Genomic DNA, 19,199 nt, shown 5'->3' with positions numbered 1-19,199 from the left:
TATAACACCCCACCGCTGAAAGGGTGAGCATGTTTGGTGTGACGGGGATTCAAACCCGCGACCCGCAGACTGCGAGTCGTTCGCCCTAACCACCTGGCCATGCCTACTGTTAATTAACCTCCTTATATTTCTATTTGTACAGAATACACTCTCTCTGAATTTTATCTAACTTACACTTGAATATTTCCCACATTTCAATACAGCTTTTATTTATAAATTCCCTGTTCCAGTCTATTGCAGCTAAGAGATTCCTGAACTTGATAACCATATACAAAACGAGTATGCTTTTTCCTATCGTTAACAATGACACTACAAATCAGCGTAGCTTTATTACTAACCTTACTGGTGAAAATGGCAACATCCTCTGCGGCTCTGTAGATACTAGCACAGCTGTGTTTTCAACTTATCTATCTCACTCCTTTCCTGGAAGGACAAAATCAATACTATTGTGGAGTTACTGGCTTAAGACAGTGTTGCGTCAGCGAGGTCACGTGACTAGTTTCACGCCACTTCTCTCGAACCTTCGTGAATTATCGGGAGACTACTAGATATGTGTTAGTCTTGTATATTGTTACGTCTCCGTTTGTTAATTGATTTTTCCGTAACTTCGTTCCGACGAAACTTTGACGACGCAAGTCTTTACTTAATAAAACTGGTTTATTCTTTCCGAATATAACTTTACGATACACTTAATTTCAATATTCATGCTAAAACAAACACTATAACGAACGAACGTTAACTTCAACAATACCCTGTGACTGCAGTTCAATTACTCACTATCTACACACACATTATTTCCCCGTCACGTTGTCACCCTCTTTTATATACCAGGCTACCCTATACCTAGTAAATACTAGAGCATTCGCCAAGGTACAGGATAGTTCTAGAAAATAGGTGGCGCCACACCAGTCACGTGACTCGCTGACGCAACAATATATATAAGACGTTGACAACGTGACGGGACAACAGCGTAATGAGTAATTGAATGTATGCGGACAAAATATTGTTGGCCACGTGAGATATAGCGTTTGTTATAGCGCGAATGTTAAAATTAAGTGTATCGTAAAGTTGTATTCAGAAAGAATAAACCAGTTTTATTTAAGAAAGGACTTGTGTCGCTAAAGTTTCGTCGGAACGAATTTACGGGAAATCAATTAACAAACGGAGACGTAACAACAGTATTATTCTGAAATCGAGTGCAAGGAAAATTACTGAAGGGTTGTTTAGAGACTACAGTGCGTTATGACAGCACCAAAAATATTATTCACCTTGGCCGGAGGCCCCCTAAATTTTGGGGTCCTAGGCTTCAGCCTGCCAAGCCTATAAGTAATTCCGGCACTGAATATTGGCATTAAAAACAATTAACATATGCCTTGATTAGGCGATTATATACTCTACATCATCCTAATGCTATGACAAAGCAATTCCAATTTCAATATCATTGGTGTTCTGTATATAGGATGAATTGACAGTCCTGACGAAGATAAACCAACACTAACGCTTTAGCCAAACCACTTTTCAAGGAATGGAATGTGTGTTCACATTCCTTCTTTTACACACATTATGCATTAGCCTTATTCATGTAGAGAGTATGAATATTTTGAATAAATTGGCCACAAACTGTCAATAATATATGAAACCTGGAAAGCTGTGGACTTTTTGTTTGTTTAGTCTTAGGCTGGGGCCAATCTTTGACCACAGTTATCTTTGCAGGAACAGAGAACATCCTATTCCTGCCTACTATGTGACAGGAAACTATATTTTCCTGCACATTAATGCACACTTTTCTGATTTCATTTTAAATTTTGCATTATTAAAGAAACTAGAATATTATTCACAGGTTCTCAGCAGTGGCATGAAATGTGTTAACAAAGACTAGCGTGACATCTACACAGACGAGACACCTCTTCTACTGTAGTCCTCTAAGTATGATGTTACATCAGCCTCTCAAATGCATTGTCAAAATCAAATACAATCATTCCCGATTGCCAAGAACTGTCTCAGGGTAACTTTCTTTATCCAGTTCGACTTTACAATATCAAGGGTCAGACCTAACAAATTGAGTTAACAGGATCATTTCCAACATAACCAAACATTTATCTGCATGCAGTAGAGGCATTGATACATATTACTGAGTTTACTCACTAAAAGTCTATAACCTTGGTTGATTGTTATTTCCTTCTTTCTAACATTCACCACAAGTATATGACCAGACATTCTCTAAAGGATGTATTATTCAACATCCACTTTTATCCATAGCTTCAAGGAAGCATACATATTGATTGTTTTGCCAGATGTATTCATGCAATGATGTGTGACTGGCCATGTGTCTGTGTCAAGCACAGTTCTCAACAAGAGAAATCAAGTAATTTGTGTTAAAATACAAATGATGTATCTGCAGCACCAGCTATTTATCTTGTATCTGTCACTTGTCTCCAGTACCATGTATCTGTCACTTCTGCCTCCAGTACCATGCTGATGACTACTCCAACTGCAACCTGAATAGACATATGTCTATAGGTACAAGTTAGTACTGTTACATGAGTACTATGACAAACAAATGTGTTTGCTTTTCAGAAAGAAAAAAATCAATTACTTCAGGAGAAACAAGTCTACACTGTTAACTAAGACTAGGGTCCTAGATTCAGAATCCTTAGCTTACATATGTTAATGACCATTACCATTGTACATACTCAAGGGGAACAAATCACAACTTATTTTAACTTGTACAAGTTTCTGTAACAACCTATGAAATGACTTCAGTTCAAGAGGGTGTGGCACAGAAATTGAACGAAACAAGTAAATGATTTATGGAATGATTATTTTGGCACGTAACCTTAGTATAAGATTGAGGGTTAATGCAAGTCCGTGATCCTGTATATCCAATTTATATTGATGTTTGTTTGTAATTAAGCACAAAGCTACACAATGGGCTATCTGTGCTCTGCCCACCACGGGTATCAAAACCCGGATTCTAGCATTGTAAATCCGCAAACATACTGCTGTGCTACTGGGTGGCTTATAGTGATGTTATAACTATATGCTGAAACCTGTATGAAAATGTAGAAACAAGTCTTCACATACTTGAACAAAGATACATTCTTCATTTGCTATGAAGAATAAATGATGACATTTCCAGCCATCCTATCATTTCCTCACAGTTACAATACTGCATAGCACTTCCTGGCTCCTTCTAGTCCTTGCATCATGCAAAGTCTGAAATCGCTTCCATCTAATGGATTTGAGAACCACTAGCAGCATCATATATTGGCTACTGTATCCTTTTCTTTTCATAACAATGGTACAATGTGTCCTTGTAACTGACTATACAAAGTGCCAGTTGTTACATGCACCAGTACTTTGTTTGCCAGATTGTGATAGTCTTTATCCTGCTGCGTAACAAACTATATCTGTGTCCTTATGTTCATGACTGATCATCTGTGGTGTATATCCAGAAGCTGAAATTATTCCTGTTCATATGGTTCCTCATCACTGCTGCTGCATGGAATTCAGGATCTGGACATTCAACAAGTGGACATGATCTCACAAACTGGCAAGATAATTTTTTAGTGTTTCTCTATGTTGCCCCAAGTGGTACACACAAGGATATCATATTCTTACAGTATTAGCTGTACAGTGTACAATAACTTCTGTGATGCCATTCAAATGGTGAAATGCTCAAAATACAAGTATAATAGGGTTTGACCAATATTAAACTACAAGCTATTCTTTCATTATTGTACGGTATTGGTGTTTATGAGCAGTTATGGTATAGCTAGCATCTTGTAGTTAAAACTGTTCCAATTCCACAATCATTGATACCAGTATCCCAGATGAATGTACAATACTGATAAGGATAAATCAACAAAGGTCTTCAATATAAGTTCACATCAAAAACCAGAATGCATGCTCACATTCCTGCATCCACATACACAACTTATCAGTATTAAGCAATGCATATCATTATGTGACTATCTTGGAGAAGATGACTATAATATTCTGCGGATAAACCTAGCACACAGATACATGGTCTTCACAATAACTGAATATCCAATGGCCTATATCTGGAAGGACATACATAATGGTTTGCTAAAGGTAGAATGAAAGACATGTGGTGCAGTTAAAGTAAAGTGTTTTATTATCAGATAATAAAAAAGGAATAGGGTAGTTATCAAAGTAGTGCATTGTGGAATTGAATTACAATAAAAACAATTAACTATATTTAAATAAAAAGTAAATAAAGAAAACTGTATTTAATTAAAGTAAAATAAACTTTACTGAAATTGAGGATCATCCATATACAATCAATGGGCAGTAGAAGAAACAATGAAATAAAGATGAAACTCCTTCAATAGTGAGGTTTGACTCTCTCATATTAGAAACAAGCCTGTTTGAAAATGCCAAACAATTCATTTTTGTCTGTGCCTGATAAATAAAAAAAACTGGATCATAATGATCAGGAAATACGTCTGCTCCACGTGACAGTTGCATACCTGTCATATGAACACAAAGTAAGTGAGACAGAATCCAACTTTCCCAGAAAATAAATGTGAAATGTTTAGAAGTTCAATCTCTGAAGAGAAGTACTTTGAAAGTTTGTAACCAATAATAAAGAAAAAAGGGCACAGCTAATCTACCCCCCGAGACCTCCTGTTGACAATGCCCCATGTCATGGCAATGTGCAACTCACGAATACCCATGCCCTGCATACACCAAACAAAATGAGAGACCTTAAAATTCAAAAGTTTAGTACAGTGAATTTGGAATCTAGCTTTGCATGGTTCATTTTTGATATTAAGGGCACCTTACCATAGAGGGCATTTAGATACAGTCAGAATGTTGACCTTAATATTGAGGTTCACATTCTACTGTATTTGATTCTACATCTATTACCACTTCTGCTGTGCCACCTGTTATTAAAGAACCTTTCTGGACTACTCCAGCCATTATACTACCAAATCCAATTGCAAAACATCTGGTCATCTTTGTAGCTTCCTCATCTCTACATTAACTTCATCCGGTCATCTTCGTAGGTTCCTCATCTCTACATTAACTTCATTTGGTCATCTTCATAACTTCCTCATCTCTACATTAACTTCATTTGGTCATTTTTGTAGCTTCCTCATTTCTACATTAACTTCATTTGGTCATTTTCATAGCATCCTCATCTCTACATTAACATCATTTTGTCATCTTTGTAGCTTCCTCATCTCTACATTAACTTCATTTTGTCATCTTCATAGCTTCCTCATCTCTACATGAACTTCATTTGGTCATTTTCGTAGCTTCCTCATCTCTACATTAACTTCATTTGGTCATTTTCGTAGCTTCCTCATCTCTACATTAACTTCATTTGGTCATTTTCGTAGCTTCCTCATCTCTACATTAACTTAATTTTGTCATCTTCGTAGCTTCCTCATCTCTACATAAACTTCATTTGGTCATCTTCGTAACTTCCTCATCTCTACATTAACTTCATTTAGTCATTTTCATAGCTTCCTCATCTCTACATTAACTTCATTTGGTCATCTTTGTAACTTCCTCACCACTACATTAACTTCATTTGGTCATCTTCGTAACTTCCTCACCACTACATGAACTTCATTTGGTCATTTTCGTAGCTTCCTCATCTCTACATTAACTTCATCTGGTCATCTTCCTAGCTTCCTTATCTCTACATTAACTTCACGGTTTTAGAAAGTATTCAGTGATCATAGTTTATAAACTTTCCAATAATAAGGAGACAAATGGAAAAATTAAACACCAAAATAAGTAAATCCTGGCCACAACAGTAAAATATAACTAAATAACATAATCTGTTGTATTCAGACACAAGTATGCCCCACAAAGACATACTGAGACTCCATAATGCAGCAGGTTCTGAAAATTTTATACAGTGAATACTTTCAAAGACAGACAATAAAGGAAACAGAAGTGTTCTGGTACTTCAACTTTTACTGGCCAGCTTCTATATGTTCATTGTAAAGATTTCTGCATGCTGGGCAAGGGCAACAAGAATGATGATATCACACTGTTAATTCAAAATAAATAGTTGGTGTGGTATCTGATAATCCTTAAATTATATTCATCGACACTATTATACATATTAAATGAAAATAAGCCTCCAATTCATACTGAGGGTCATCAATCATGTGACCAAAAGATCACCTTCATATTAGTTATCTCCCGACATTGATTTTATCGGGTTTTTCTTCTTCTTGTTGGCTAGCTCCCTCTCTTTGCATTGTCCAATTTCTAATAATCTGTTACGAGTGCACAGAAACTATTTTGTTCATATGTAGTTCCAAGTATCCATACTTTGTTTATAACTACCCTTACTCTGTATTATTAAAAGACCAATGCTCTAACAACACAAAAATTGATTCTGACAACAAGGAAAGTAAAGGACTATAATAAAAGGATACAAAATTGTCGAAAAAATTATAGAAAAGGGAATATTTGTTGGCACTGCTACTTTGACTTATGATACAATCTAGAACAAGAGGGAATCCTCAATAGCCACGGCACTTGAAATTATTTTAGGCAGGATTAGAGTAAATTAATCTACGAGACCTTTTTTTTTCCTTTTTATTAGCTCTATTTTTGTGCACCAGCAATACCAAGCATGGTGCACACATATACTTGATTCGATTCTATTACTCATCAGGATCTCTATCAGCCTACCCTCATATTGAATTACTTTAGGCAGGATTAAAGTAAATTGATGTATGAGACCTTGGACATGGTTAAATACATTACAAAACTGTAATTAGATCTCAAATTGTTCAAGAGATGATGAAGCTATGAGTTAAACGTTTTTACATGAAAAAAAAAACCTCAGAGCCATTCTATGAGCCGTGGCTAAAAATGGGAAGTAGTGAATACATGAATTTTTAGAGAGAATTTTATTTCATGCTTATTGAAAGCACATTTGTGGTGTAATAACAATGTCAAATTTACTTTAATGACAAAAACAATAATACACGTACATTAAAGAATTATTTCAAAAAACTAATTGTAGGAAATATTTTTATTGTTCTTCCATTAAAAATTCATTTCTGCCATAAAGTAAGATTCCACACATACATGGACACTCTTATGTATTTTTTTTTATGTTTCAGCTCTGTTACTTTTATACCAACACATAGCATTTCTTACAACTTTATTCACAACTAAACAGCCAGAACAACACTGGCACTTTACATTAGAAACCTTGTTCAATGTATTCAAATATCCTGTTACAGATACAGAAACAAAACATCCTGATTACTAAACTTAGCAGGGTCTATTTACAAATACTGTAAGAGGTTAAATTATCTAAATCTATTTCAACATAAGAAAATGAGGCTGTCATCATAGACAAATGTTTATTTTCGATACCACATCTGAACTGATTTCATGCGTTTCACTTTCTTCTGTAGTTGTAGTACTCCATACAGAAGAGCCTCTGCTGTTGGGGGACAACCTATCAATGAAAATAATTCAAACAATTTTAGGAAACAAACTGCAAGCATACATACATCAAATTGCCAAATTTCTCTTTTAAATGTTACTTTATCTAATAAATTTGTATCTTACTGTTTTTAAAAACCATTCATTCTTTACAAAACTCACTTGATTAATAAATTTAAAATATATTTACTATACAGATAAAGAAAGTAGAAATTTCTATCAGTATAAGTTTCCATAAAAACTCAACACAACAACTTGTATTTTCAAAATTTTTTTCTTTAATCTGAAATGTTTTGACAAATATCACTAGAAAGTTTAACTTACTAGTTGTTTATATGTAACTATTGTTAAATATTAGATTCCATTAGTTTATTATATTTATACATGTTTAAAAAATAAACTGAAATAGTGTTGTTTTTCTTGCTGCATTGTCCATTTTCATGGCCACTCGGAGACTTTAGTATATTAATGAGAAATTTCACTGATTAATTAATTAAGTATTTATTCCACAGTTAAAACAATAAACAGATTATCAATTCATTCTTAATCTTTATTACTGGTATTGTTAGTTTTTTGATATGTGAAATGCTTTGTGTTAAAATCAACTACAAACTACCACACACACATATTAAAGCAGTATTTACATTCTTAACCAATTTCTAAAGAATTAAACATAATGTATAAATCTCATCATAATACTTACCCCTTATTTTAAAATATGGTTTATATAATACATGGAAGAAGATAAACACAGTATTTTCATGTTCTTTAAAATCAAGTTCAATTTAACCCCTTTTATTTCTTTAGAGTACATTTAAAATACTTTTATAGACCAATTGACAGTTGCTACTATTAAAGTTAATAGTATTTTAGAATGTATTTATAACCATGTTTATTTCAAAGTTATAGTTACACCTCCATTGGAATATTATGTCTAGTTTTGGTCTGTATCTATGAAAGGATAATGAATTATTGAAAGAGTTCAGAAGAAGGCTACTACGATGATTCCAGAAATAGAAGGATCATCTTAGTTTATGTTCTCTTGAGTAAATAATGGTAAAAAGGTGATCTTATTCAAGTTTACAAGATTATTCAAGATACCAAGAAATAAAGGCTTCTGGTTTTTTTCTGCTGTGACCTGAAGATAATAGAATGAAAGGACACAAAATTTATGAGATTTGGAAAAGACAGGATAGGCTGCAGTTAAGACAGTTTTCATTTAGAATGAGTTATTATTAGCAAGACTGGAGACTGGCACCTTACAAGTGCTTGAGGAAAAAAAAAGAAATAAATAAGTTGCTTAAAAATTAAATGTTGGGGTTTAAATTTTTACTTTTCTTATGAGTCAAAGGTTCAATGACAACCTTAAAGGACCAACTGGTACCTAGCCATCCATATATTACATTAATTAATAATATTTTATAAACAAAGATGCTGATGTTGTACGAATATTTGTAAGTAATAATTCTAAAAAATATATTAAATAATCAAATGGTTAAGAATGAAGACAAAATACCGAGTGATTAACAGTAATTATTTGTGAAAATATTTGTTAGCAACTGATAGAAAACATAGACTCTAAACTAGTATTTTCTTGTTTTATTTAATTGTACCATAAGTCCATTAGATATAACGTGCAGATGCCTAAAATTAAAAAAAGTTGATAGAGCACAGATCAATAATCAACAATGCAACACCAAGGTCAAATAATCTGGTGACCTGTGAGTTTCTATATGTTTAAATGACAATATTTAGAAATGTAACATACCAGGCACGTAGATGTCTACTGGGATAATTCTGTCACAACCTCTTACGACTGAGTATGAATAATGATAGTACCCTCCTCCGTTTGCACAGCTTCCCATTGATATCACCCAGCGAGGTTCTGGCATCTGGTCATAGATCTGAAATTTATTCAACCAAATTATATTAACTATATTGTAAAATCTCTTTTAAAAATTATTGTTCAATCCTTAGGAGTTTGTTTACTAACAGTCTATAAAAAATATGCTACGAAAAATCACATTAAGCGAATGTAATCAAACTACATGTATATGTAACTTAAATATTACATTGAAGGAATCAGAGACATCACTAGTTGCTTAAAAGATTCTGGGCTTGAGCCCATAAGCATGGAAATTTTCTGCATTTCAGTATGATATCGACCATTGTTTTCTAATCTGATTTTTCAAAACAATAACTGCGGATTCGGAGCACTGTCAGATAGAATCCAGGAAAAGGCCCCATGTGTTGGTGCCTAATGACGCCTCTGGAAGGAAGTTTACAAATTTTGATATTTTTTTCTTTTCTCAATGTATCCCACAAGGTCAATAAATACAAACATGTACACAGAAAACAATTCTTAGTGCTGATTTCAATACCAGAAAAATGTTCCAAATTTAGATAAATGCTTACAAGTAAAAATTAGAATTACTAGTGTGTGAGTACATGTACCTCAGACAATGAGGTGACATCAAAATAATTACAGTCAGACATCAACTCATTGTGATTGACAAGTAAGTCAAAAAGCATGTGCAATAAATTACTTCTCAAATACAAGTCTGTTTTGTCAAACCCAAAAGCCTACATGTATGTTATTCACACATGGTATCTGCCAGGTTGTTAAAAGTATACGCAAAACGCATGTTAAGGACTGTAATGTAAAGAATAAATTGAACACAGAAAAGGAAAACAATAAACGCATGTGGACAAACAAACAAAATATCATTAACTGTAAAAAACTGTCTGCTTTTTAGTAACTTAACTTACTGGCATGAATGATTGTTGTCTGGTTGTTAGGGTCGAGAACAGGGTCACAAGCTAAACATAAGACATGCAAAACAAGAGAAAGCCAGAATCATAGAAATAACCCACTTTCATAATTCAAACTGAAGCCTGAGGGTAATATCCCATAATTCTTAAGTTATTTGCTTCAATCACTACTTTACATACAACTTTAACTATCCCAAGCTAGTTTTGTACAAAGTGTCTGTATTAGCCATTTGAATAAGCTACCTTCCTAGAAGTCTACACAAAAGTGCTTACATGTCAGCTTGAGACTTGAGGATTAGTAGATGTTGATGAGCATGTGACATCAACTTAATATGGATGTGATACAAAAACTATCTAATTATATCTGAATAAAGATATAATGTATACGGCACAGGAAACTTGGTAAATTACACATTTTAGTTCCTTCCTTCACACAACTTTTCTTAATACATGCAAACATTCGCAAGTGTTTTTTTAACAGAAATAACATAATATTCCTATTCAAACCTTTTAATAAGTGGCTGACTCATTGCAAGATTATAGTAATATCCTGCAGATATATTGCAACCAATGTCAAAGTAAGCTATTTCTGTACAAGCCTTGTGTACACATGTATAGATGCAAGCCCAATGTCAAAGTAAGCTATTTCTGTACAAGCCCTGTGTACACATGTATAGATGCAAGCCCAATGTCAAAGTAAGCTATTTCTGTACAAGCCCTGTGTACACATGTATAGATGCAAGCCCAATGTCAAAGTAAGCTATTTCTGTACAAGCCCTGTGTACATATGCAGAACATGACTGGTAGAACAGTACAAGTAGTGCCTAGTAAAACAAGAAATAGCAAGCTGAATCCTGGGCACCAAGTAGCCATGGCAAACAGAAAAATAAAAAAGGTATGCTTTTTCTATATACACACACACACACAGTAATATTTATAAAATAATCAACTTAAACATCACAGAAAAGATTGGTAAAATATAAGGAATCCTAATAAATATTGAAATACGATAGACGAATTCCACATTGACATAATAAGAGACTTTAGAAAAATTACATCATAATGTTATTCATAAAGTGGCAGCACGTATCTGGCCTAAAAATTGGCACCTGTTTTGGCATGCAATTGGTTGACTGACTGCGTCGTGTTGTTGTAAACAAGTAGAGCCAAGTCAACAACCATAAATGATCTCTTAAAATTTGATCTATAATACTAGTGAAATGTATTATGCTGAATTGTAATAATTGTAGCAGTTATGAATTTCCAGAAGACAAAGAAAAGTAAAGAGCATGTGTGATTGTTATCTGTTGTGTGAATGATCACTGAAAGCTATGGTGGCCATCACCCAACAGCATTGTGTACAAGAATCATTTCTTACCATCAGACTACAAGATCAAAAAATATGGCAGGTTTGTATTAAAAAAAAAATTTATTAAGTAATTTCTTTTTATTATTAGATCTAGATCTATTATTTTTTATTATTATTTTACTATTGTCACCATGTTAAAATAATGGGCACCCCTGGCCCCATTATATTTATTCATAAATGTATTTAAAAATTATATCACTAGTTTGTAGAATACTAACTATCTGAAAATTATATTTTTCCTACACTGAAAATTCATTTCTGATAGGTAATTACCTCCTTTCACATAAATAGCCATTCTCGTTCAGTGCTGCCCTCTATATTCAAACACATTTTTTTATGCATGGCACAAGCCTTCTATCTCCCCTCCATTGGAATTGACTGATTCCAATGTGTCTCTCTTGGAAATCATCATGCGTCAACCCTCCACCAATAAGAGTGCAACATACTCCCATGACATGTGACTCCCTCTATTCAATTCTATGGAACTATCACTTCAAGTTTTGGCAGAAGATGGAAGCATCAGTTTTCAGTAGGAAAGAAGAGTGGAAAGTGTGAGGGGTGGTAAGTAGCTATTGAAAATACATTTTCAAAGTAGGAAAATTATAACTTCTGATACGGTACATTACCTCCACTCAAATAAACAGCTAAAATACCACATTGAATAGGTGGAGGGAAAGAAAGATGCATCCTTTGAAAGTGACCATAGGACATTTCCTAAAATGAGATAGTCAGATTCTAAGATCTGACGTGGGAAACCGCACCACTTCTGAACCCATCATAGAAAGATGTTGCATATATGGGAAGAAAACAGAGGAACAGATCCAATTGGGAGAGAACTATGGCTGGAAACTGATCCAAACCATGCAGTAATTATGAAACTCAATACCAGAAATCATAAAAATGGGTAAAATAAAAAGCATGTGCCACTAAGTGTAGACTGACTAGTGCACAACAGACCATACATGGCAAGTAATCTACATCCAAAACCCAATCTGCTGGGAACTGACATCCTCGTGGGAGTAGGATGGGAATCATACCATCAGTAGGTCAATTATAATTCAAAACCTGGCTGCAAGGTACCAACATCTATGTGGGAATAGGAAAGAGGATCATACCACTGGAAGGTCAACTACAATCGAAAACTCACACCACTGGGAACTGACATCCATGGTAGGAAAGAGGATCATACCATCTTCACCTCAAGTTTATGAGACCGGAGGGAATCTGTTACCCCCTGACTCATGAATGAGGCACATGTGAATAAGATAAATTGATAGAAGTACCTCCAAAGGACGACAAATATAAAAAGCCAGTGAAAACGTAAGGTGCCAATTTGGATGAGAAAACACTCAGAACAAAGTATGGGAGGAAGATGATAAAGAGGAAGAAGCCAATGGAATGAAGAGCCGAACTCAATGGGCAGAAGAAGAAGATGAAAAAACACGAACAGAGGATGGTTTTCAAGGGAGAAAGAGGCAGAAATGGACACAACAGAAGGAAGCCATGCAGAAATATAACAGAGAATAGCATGTACAGGACATAGAACTCTATCCGGATCAAGATGAGGATAAAGGTGTGAAACAGAAAAAAGGGAAAGTGGCTAAATGGAGAAGTTATCCTCATGAGCTGCCAAAGTGTTAGGGAGGTAAAACAATTAGAAAACAAAGATGTGTAGAAGGATAAAGAGTACATGCAACATCGATGGCAAATAAACAGACCACTGATGTCCACAGGCAAATAGGAGAAGGAAAACAAGGAGCATTGGAAAATTGGTTTGCACATTGGTAAAATGAGGCAGCGCAGGACCACATTAATATCCCCCATCTGGAAGGGCAGCCCGCCATGGCAGATGACAAATCCAGAAGAAAAACATCAATGGGTAAAATGGAGAAGAGGTAAATACCTGAGGGATTTGGAAAAACAAAAGATGTGGGCCAGTACTGCCTAAAAATCCAAGACCAAGGAGAGAGAAGACCTCCAATATAAAAGTCAAGGGAGGAAATCTGCATGATTAAGAACAGAGGGTTGATCAAGGAAAAACCCTGAACCCAGAAACCAACGATTGAAAAATTCCATTTGCTTTGAGAAACTTCAATGTAGGAAGGGCAAATGAAACAAGCCAGATCACCTCGCCAATGACCAGAGGAAAACCAAGTGTGAAGACAGAGGACAGGAAGGTCTGGATGGAATACTGGTGACTGAGGGTGGAGAAGAAGGGATGGAGACAGAAGTAAAGATAATGGAGGAGAAAGTTGGAGCTGGAGAAGCTGCAGAAACCACAGCTGAGACAGCCAAGAAAGAGTATCAGAAGGACTGAACATGAAGTGTCAAGGATGAACAAGATCACCCAGGGAAGAAGGAGAATGGGAGAATAGAGAAATGTGAAAACACAGATAGCCAGAGCAAAAACATTAACCGAAGACCAAGACCAAGGCAATTAGTGGTTAAGGGACATAGCAAAAGCCTCAATGTGAGGAGTACCCCACTGAAGTCAAAGCCACTGGAAAACAAAAGGATCGAAATTGGATAAATATTGTCTGGACAGAAATCTGATCCACAGCAAGAAAGAAAGCACCCAGAACCTGACACGCAATGATAGAATTAGTGAGCATGTGGGCCCAAAAGAAGATCCAACATATGCATACAGAGGTATGGAGAACAGGTGTTGCCCTGATGAATGAGATGAGCAACAACTAAAGAAAAGTCAGAATGGATCATTACCAGATGATTTCTGGCCAGATGGAGAAAATGAACCAAAACATGACCTACAGCAAGAAACTCCAAGACACTGATAGGATAAGACCACTAGGCTGCAGACCATAAACTCCGAATCTTCCAGTTGATCAACCCATGAACCCCATCCCTGAAGGGATGCATCCATGGAATGTGGAAAACCCGATGAGGAAGAGGAAGCAGGACACCCTCCGACATATCTAACCACTAATGCCGATCAATGACAAGGGTAAGAGGGACAGTAATAAGAACCGACAAAGGATTCCTGCAAAATTCCATTGGTTGTGAAAAGCTTATGAAAGAGCCCACAAATGAACGTGACCTAAGGGGATAAGGACAATCAGGGGAGATCACATCCCCAAAAGCGATAAAACTTTGCAAGCTGTAATCAAACTGAAAACCTATTGAATGAAATTGAAGAGGAAAAGGGCAGGCCCAACTGAGATTTGTATATAAAAAGAAAAACATCCAACTGGACAAAACATTGGATAGGTCACAGTAAGGACTTTTTCATAACCAGCCCATTATAGCCACCTCCAAGAGCAGCTAATAAGGTTAACAGGCAGATTCCTGTTCAGAATGAGCAAACAGTAGCCAGTCAACCATAGAATGAGGAAAGCAAAACATACAGGGCTGAAGCAATACCAAAGGTCAGTGCGGGAAATAGAGAAACCACCTTGTGGAGAATAAACTGAAGAGAAGGTCGCAAGTGATGAAATGTTGGGATATGCAAATAAGCATTCCCGACATTACTCTTTATCATCGATAACCCTGGAAAAAAAAACACTTAAGAGTGAAAAACAACTCCCAGGTAAAATGGGGCAGATTGAAAATACGAATTATGCAGAACAAATCTAGTACAGTCTGCCAGTCTCTTGTTTGGCGTAAGGACAACAAACAGCCTGGAGAAGGATGATGAACAGGTGCAATGGCCTGTACAGACAGAAAATCTTGTAACTCCTTGGACAGATGCAGGCTGGTGGCAGGATCCCAAGTCATGGGGAAGGAAAAGGTACCACAGACAAAGAAGGTGGGGAAAGAAAGAGTAGGACAAGTCCCACTGATGAAACCTGAAAAACTCATGCAACTGTAGTGAAAGATTGCCAAAGCATAAGAATATAATATAGTCAAGCTCTCACTGAACCAGAATCCGCTGGTTAGTCTCCGGTACTGTTGGCGACATGCCCATCTATGATGAATAAAATGATGAGATGAGAAACCCGTGGAAGGGGGACAGGGATGGGTAGATAAGAAGCAGGACGGGAAGGAATTAAGGCGTGTCATGGCTCCAACTGCAACAAACGTGCAACCAAAGAGGAAAGAGTCTAGTGTTGATGTACAAATTACACATGAGATTCCAAAGTCACAGATACATGATTGAAAACATATCACCATGAAAAATACAGAAATCCTGAAAAACAAAAGGTGGCAAACGTACCCAGGACAAAGTTGCATATTGACCCAGAAAATCTCAACTGCAGTGAAAACACCTGTGTAAAGTGAGAGCTAATTACAACAATTGAGCCAACATGGAGCTAATAATAAGTCATAGAAAAATGGGGGAATTGGATAAAAAATAACATACCAGAGAAATCATGTAGAAAAATACTATATTAGCCCTAACTGATTTTGCAAAAGGGGTAGGGAAAGACATGGCAAAATATGGTGGTGTAAAAAGAGCTAGCAAATCTTTATCCACTGGAACAGGTTCAGCTTGTTCAGGAAGATTAATGAGGCAAATTCAATTGAAAAAGGTAGACCCATATAACAATCAATCTCATGATGGATAACAGCAAACAAATCCAACAACGGGTCTCCCCCATCTGCAGCCTGTGAAAATAGCGCTAGAGGTATAACACCCGAAGTGAGAATATGAACCTCAGAATTCATTGCAGAAATATGAAAATCAAACAAAAATGTTTGATGTAAAATATGTAAATGTAAAAAAAAAAATAAAGACTGGGAAATTAAGTTAAATTAAAAGATTTCTTCAATGTAAAAAATAAATAATAATAATAATGAAGAAATCCCACTTTGAAAATTAAGTTATTAAAATTACGATTGCATGAAAAGCACCAAAAGATAAAACATCTAAACACGAGTACTGCCAAACAAGAAGCGATAATTTGATAGAATTGAAGAGAGGAAGTCACATGCATCATGAGAGTATGTCGCACGGTTAGTGGTGAAAGGTTGACGCATGATAATTTGCATGAGAGATGCATTGGAATCAGTCAATTCCAATGGAGGGGAGATAGAAGGTTGTGGCATGCATAAAAAAATTTTGTATAAAAAGAGCAGCACTGAACGAGAATAGCTATATATGTGAGCAGAGGTAGCGTACCATATTGAAAACGATTTACTGTATTAATTCAGTTTTAGTAACATTTGAACCTCAGGCAATGTATGTGTTTAATAGTTGTTGTTTTTTACATCAAAATCAGGTTTTAAATATACATATTAACAAATAAATATTTATTTATATATTTGTAAAATCAGAAAGTTGTCATAATTTCATTAAAAAATGCTATAAGGTTTTAAATATACATATTAACAACATTTATAACATCATAAACCATGCAGTCGTAAACTTCTAATCTAATCTATCCTGTAAGCTTTGCATTCTGTTCATGCAGAGCTTGCTTCAGCTTTTTGATGTTCATTTCTCCATAACTGTCGTTTTGTATACTTTTGAGATAAATTTTCACACCTAGTTGTTAGATTTGGTTGTTGATGAAGCACTGTCTCTTTCCATGACTAACAATAATTATGACTTGTAAACTCTCTCTCATTCTGCAAAGGCTTTTAGATATCCAATAATTTCCCACCAGCCAATAAATACACATTTGCAAATAGGCTCTCAGCTGCATATAAATGGCTGAGACAGTTAGTGTTAAATGTTCCTATGTAATTCTACATTACACAGAAAATATTGTGTGATTAGTTCACCTTGACAGTAAACACTAAACTGTATAGAAAAAGTAGTATGTTTACTTTGTTAATGTGTAACATGCATAACTTACAAAAAAGTGGAACTTAAGTTATAAATTTTCTTGAGGCAAGGTAAGGATGAACCCTTCCTTATCCTAACTGAGTTAAGCTACTATCTAGGACTTTAATGTCATAGATATTTGAAATCTTGTTAAAAGGTATAAAAAATGTGTTCAAGCTCACTAATAAAGCTCAAAGAAAGTTTCATGACTTCTTTCTTTAAATCTTTCATTAATTTTGTTTTACCTTTCTCAGTGCTGGAGCCATCTTGTTACATAATGTTCCTGCCACAATGATCACATCAGCTTGTCGAGGGCTAGCTCGAAACACAACACCAAAACGATCCATATCATATCGTGGAGCAGCCATATGCATCATCTCAACAGCACAACATGCCAAACCAAAAGTTAAAGGCCACAAAGAGCTCTGAAAGAATACATAAGAATGAGAAAATATCTCTTTTACTTAGTAGCAAAATCACTTTTGGATACAAATTATTAAGAAAATCAAATACTACAGTCACACCCCCTCTCCCTTTTCTTTGTACATAATAAATCAAGTATAATGCAATAATTTAACTTACATATTCATGTTAGCCCACTATAAAAAAAAGTTTATGTCCAAATTGTGTACCTTCCATCTGGGATAAATCCAAACACATTCTTTGACAGCATTAATAAGACTCAACAGAAGTTTCTATATATGCAGTTTAAGCTAATTACTGCAGTCTTTACCAAATCTCAATATCCAAGCCAAATTCTTTATATATAAGAACCTGTGCTATTGTATATATTATATTCATGTGGATAAATATAAATAAACTGATCTGCATATGATGAAAGGTATATATGTACTAACATATACAAGCATCTATCTTGGTGTAACATATTAACCAACTTAGCCAGATTTGTAGTGCTTGCAGCTATACCAATAATCTTAGCATCTATCATATTTAATGTACTTTGTTAAATTGCATGCAGGGCTTTCAGGCACCATTTGACCAATTGATACCATAAAGATATCAAGACACGTGGTAGTGTGTCGTATGGCCAAAACTGTGTGTTATTAACACTTTTGAAATGGGTAACGGGTGAATGCCACATCATCTCGTTTGTTGACTCGCATTAAAAATTTTATTGAATTACTATTTCATGAATTTATGTCAATAAATTTAGGAATCAAACTGTAGTTTATAATTCAATTGTTAGTATTATACATTACTCAATTTCTTAACTTAAAAGTAAATATTAAGAAAACACAGATAAACATCAATTTTTGTGTCACATGGTATGTTGAATGCAGCACTGGTTCAAATTAGAAGTTTGTGAAGTCAAACTACTATGGCTATAGTTTCGTATGAATTAGAAACTCAAATTACTGATATTAACAAGCTAGAATATAAGATAAGAACATCTTATCTTTTCTATTTGCTAAGATATTGCTCATGTAATAAATCAAACACAGTGGCACCCCACCCACCTCTTTCAATTTTTGGAAACACTCCCTTATATACACTTACTTCTATACATAATATGAATAACCAACTGGAAGCTCAGAATGTCCCCCTAGCGGCTTCCTTGGCCATTTTAATTTCTTAGGATTCCATTTCTTTCTTTTAAACCAAGAATTCTAGGTGGTAGATTGTGTCTTTTGTCTGCTTGAAATTTCATATTTTTTAGACTAAAATATAGCTTAGTTACAAAGCTTGATAAATTATAGTGGAATTCTATGGTATTGATGTAGTAATTTATGATTTTTTAGTTTATTCAACTGTATATATATATAAAACCTAAAAAAAAATATTTTGTTTCCTATTCTCCACGTGCAAAATTTTTGAAGGCTTAGCAACCTACATAAAGCAGCAACCGAGTACAAAGGTCGT

At 35.0% G+C, this 19,199-nt stretch overlaps 1 protein-coding gene across 2 annotated transcripts in view; it reads right to left on the bottom strand.

Moving 5' to 3' along the window:
* Positions 1-7,012: 7,012 nt before the first annotated feature.
* LOC106472191 (NADH-quinone oxidoreductase subunit B-like) overlaps positions 7,013-19,199 on the bottom strand; it is a 28,853-nt gene continuing 16,666 nt past the window's right edge. The window contains exons 3-5 of one of the 2 annotated variants that reach the window (XM_013932818.2): positions 17,564-17,743; positions 9,221-9,356; positions 7,013-7,465 (exon numbers count right to left, since the gene is read on the bottom strand). In XM_013932818.2, coding sequence (XP_013788272.1) covers positions 7,368-7,465; positions 9,221-9,356; positions 17,564-17,743 — 414 coding nt within the window. In that variant the 3' untranslated portion in view covers positions 7,013-7,367. The remainder of the gene's footprint in view (positions 7,466-9,220; positions 9,357-17,563; positions 17,744-19,199) is intronic. The other variant, XM_022400796.1, reaches the window with a different exon arrangement.

This window comes from Limulus polyphemus, unplaced genomic scaffold (assembly GCF_000517525.1).
Source record: "Limulus polyphemus unplaced genomic scaffold, Limulus_polyphemus-2.1.2 Scaffold5148, whole genome shotgun sequence".
In the NCBI taxonomy this organism is placed as follows: Eukaryota; Metazoa; Arthropoda; class Merostomata; order Xiphosura; family Limulidae; genus Limulus; species Limulus polyphemus.
This window is presented reverse-complemented; position numbering and strand designations above follow the sequence as displayed.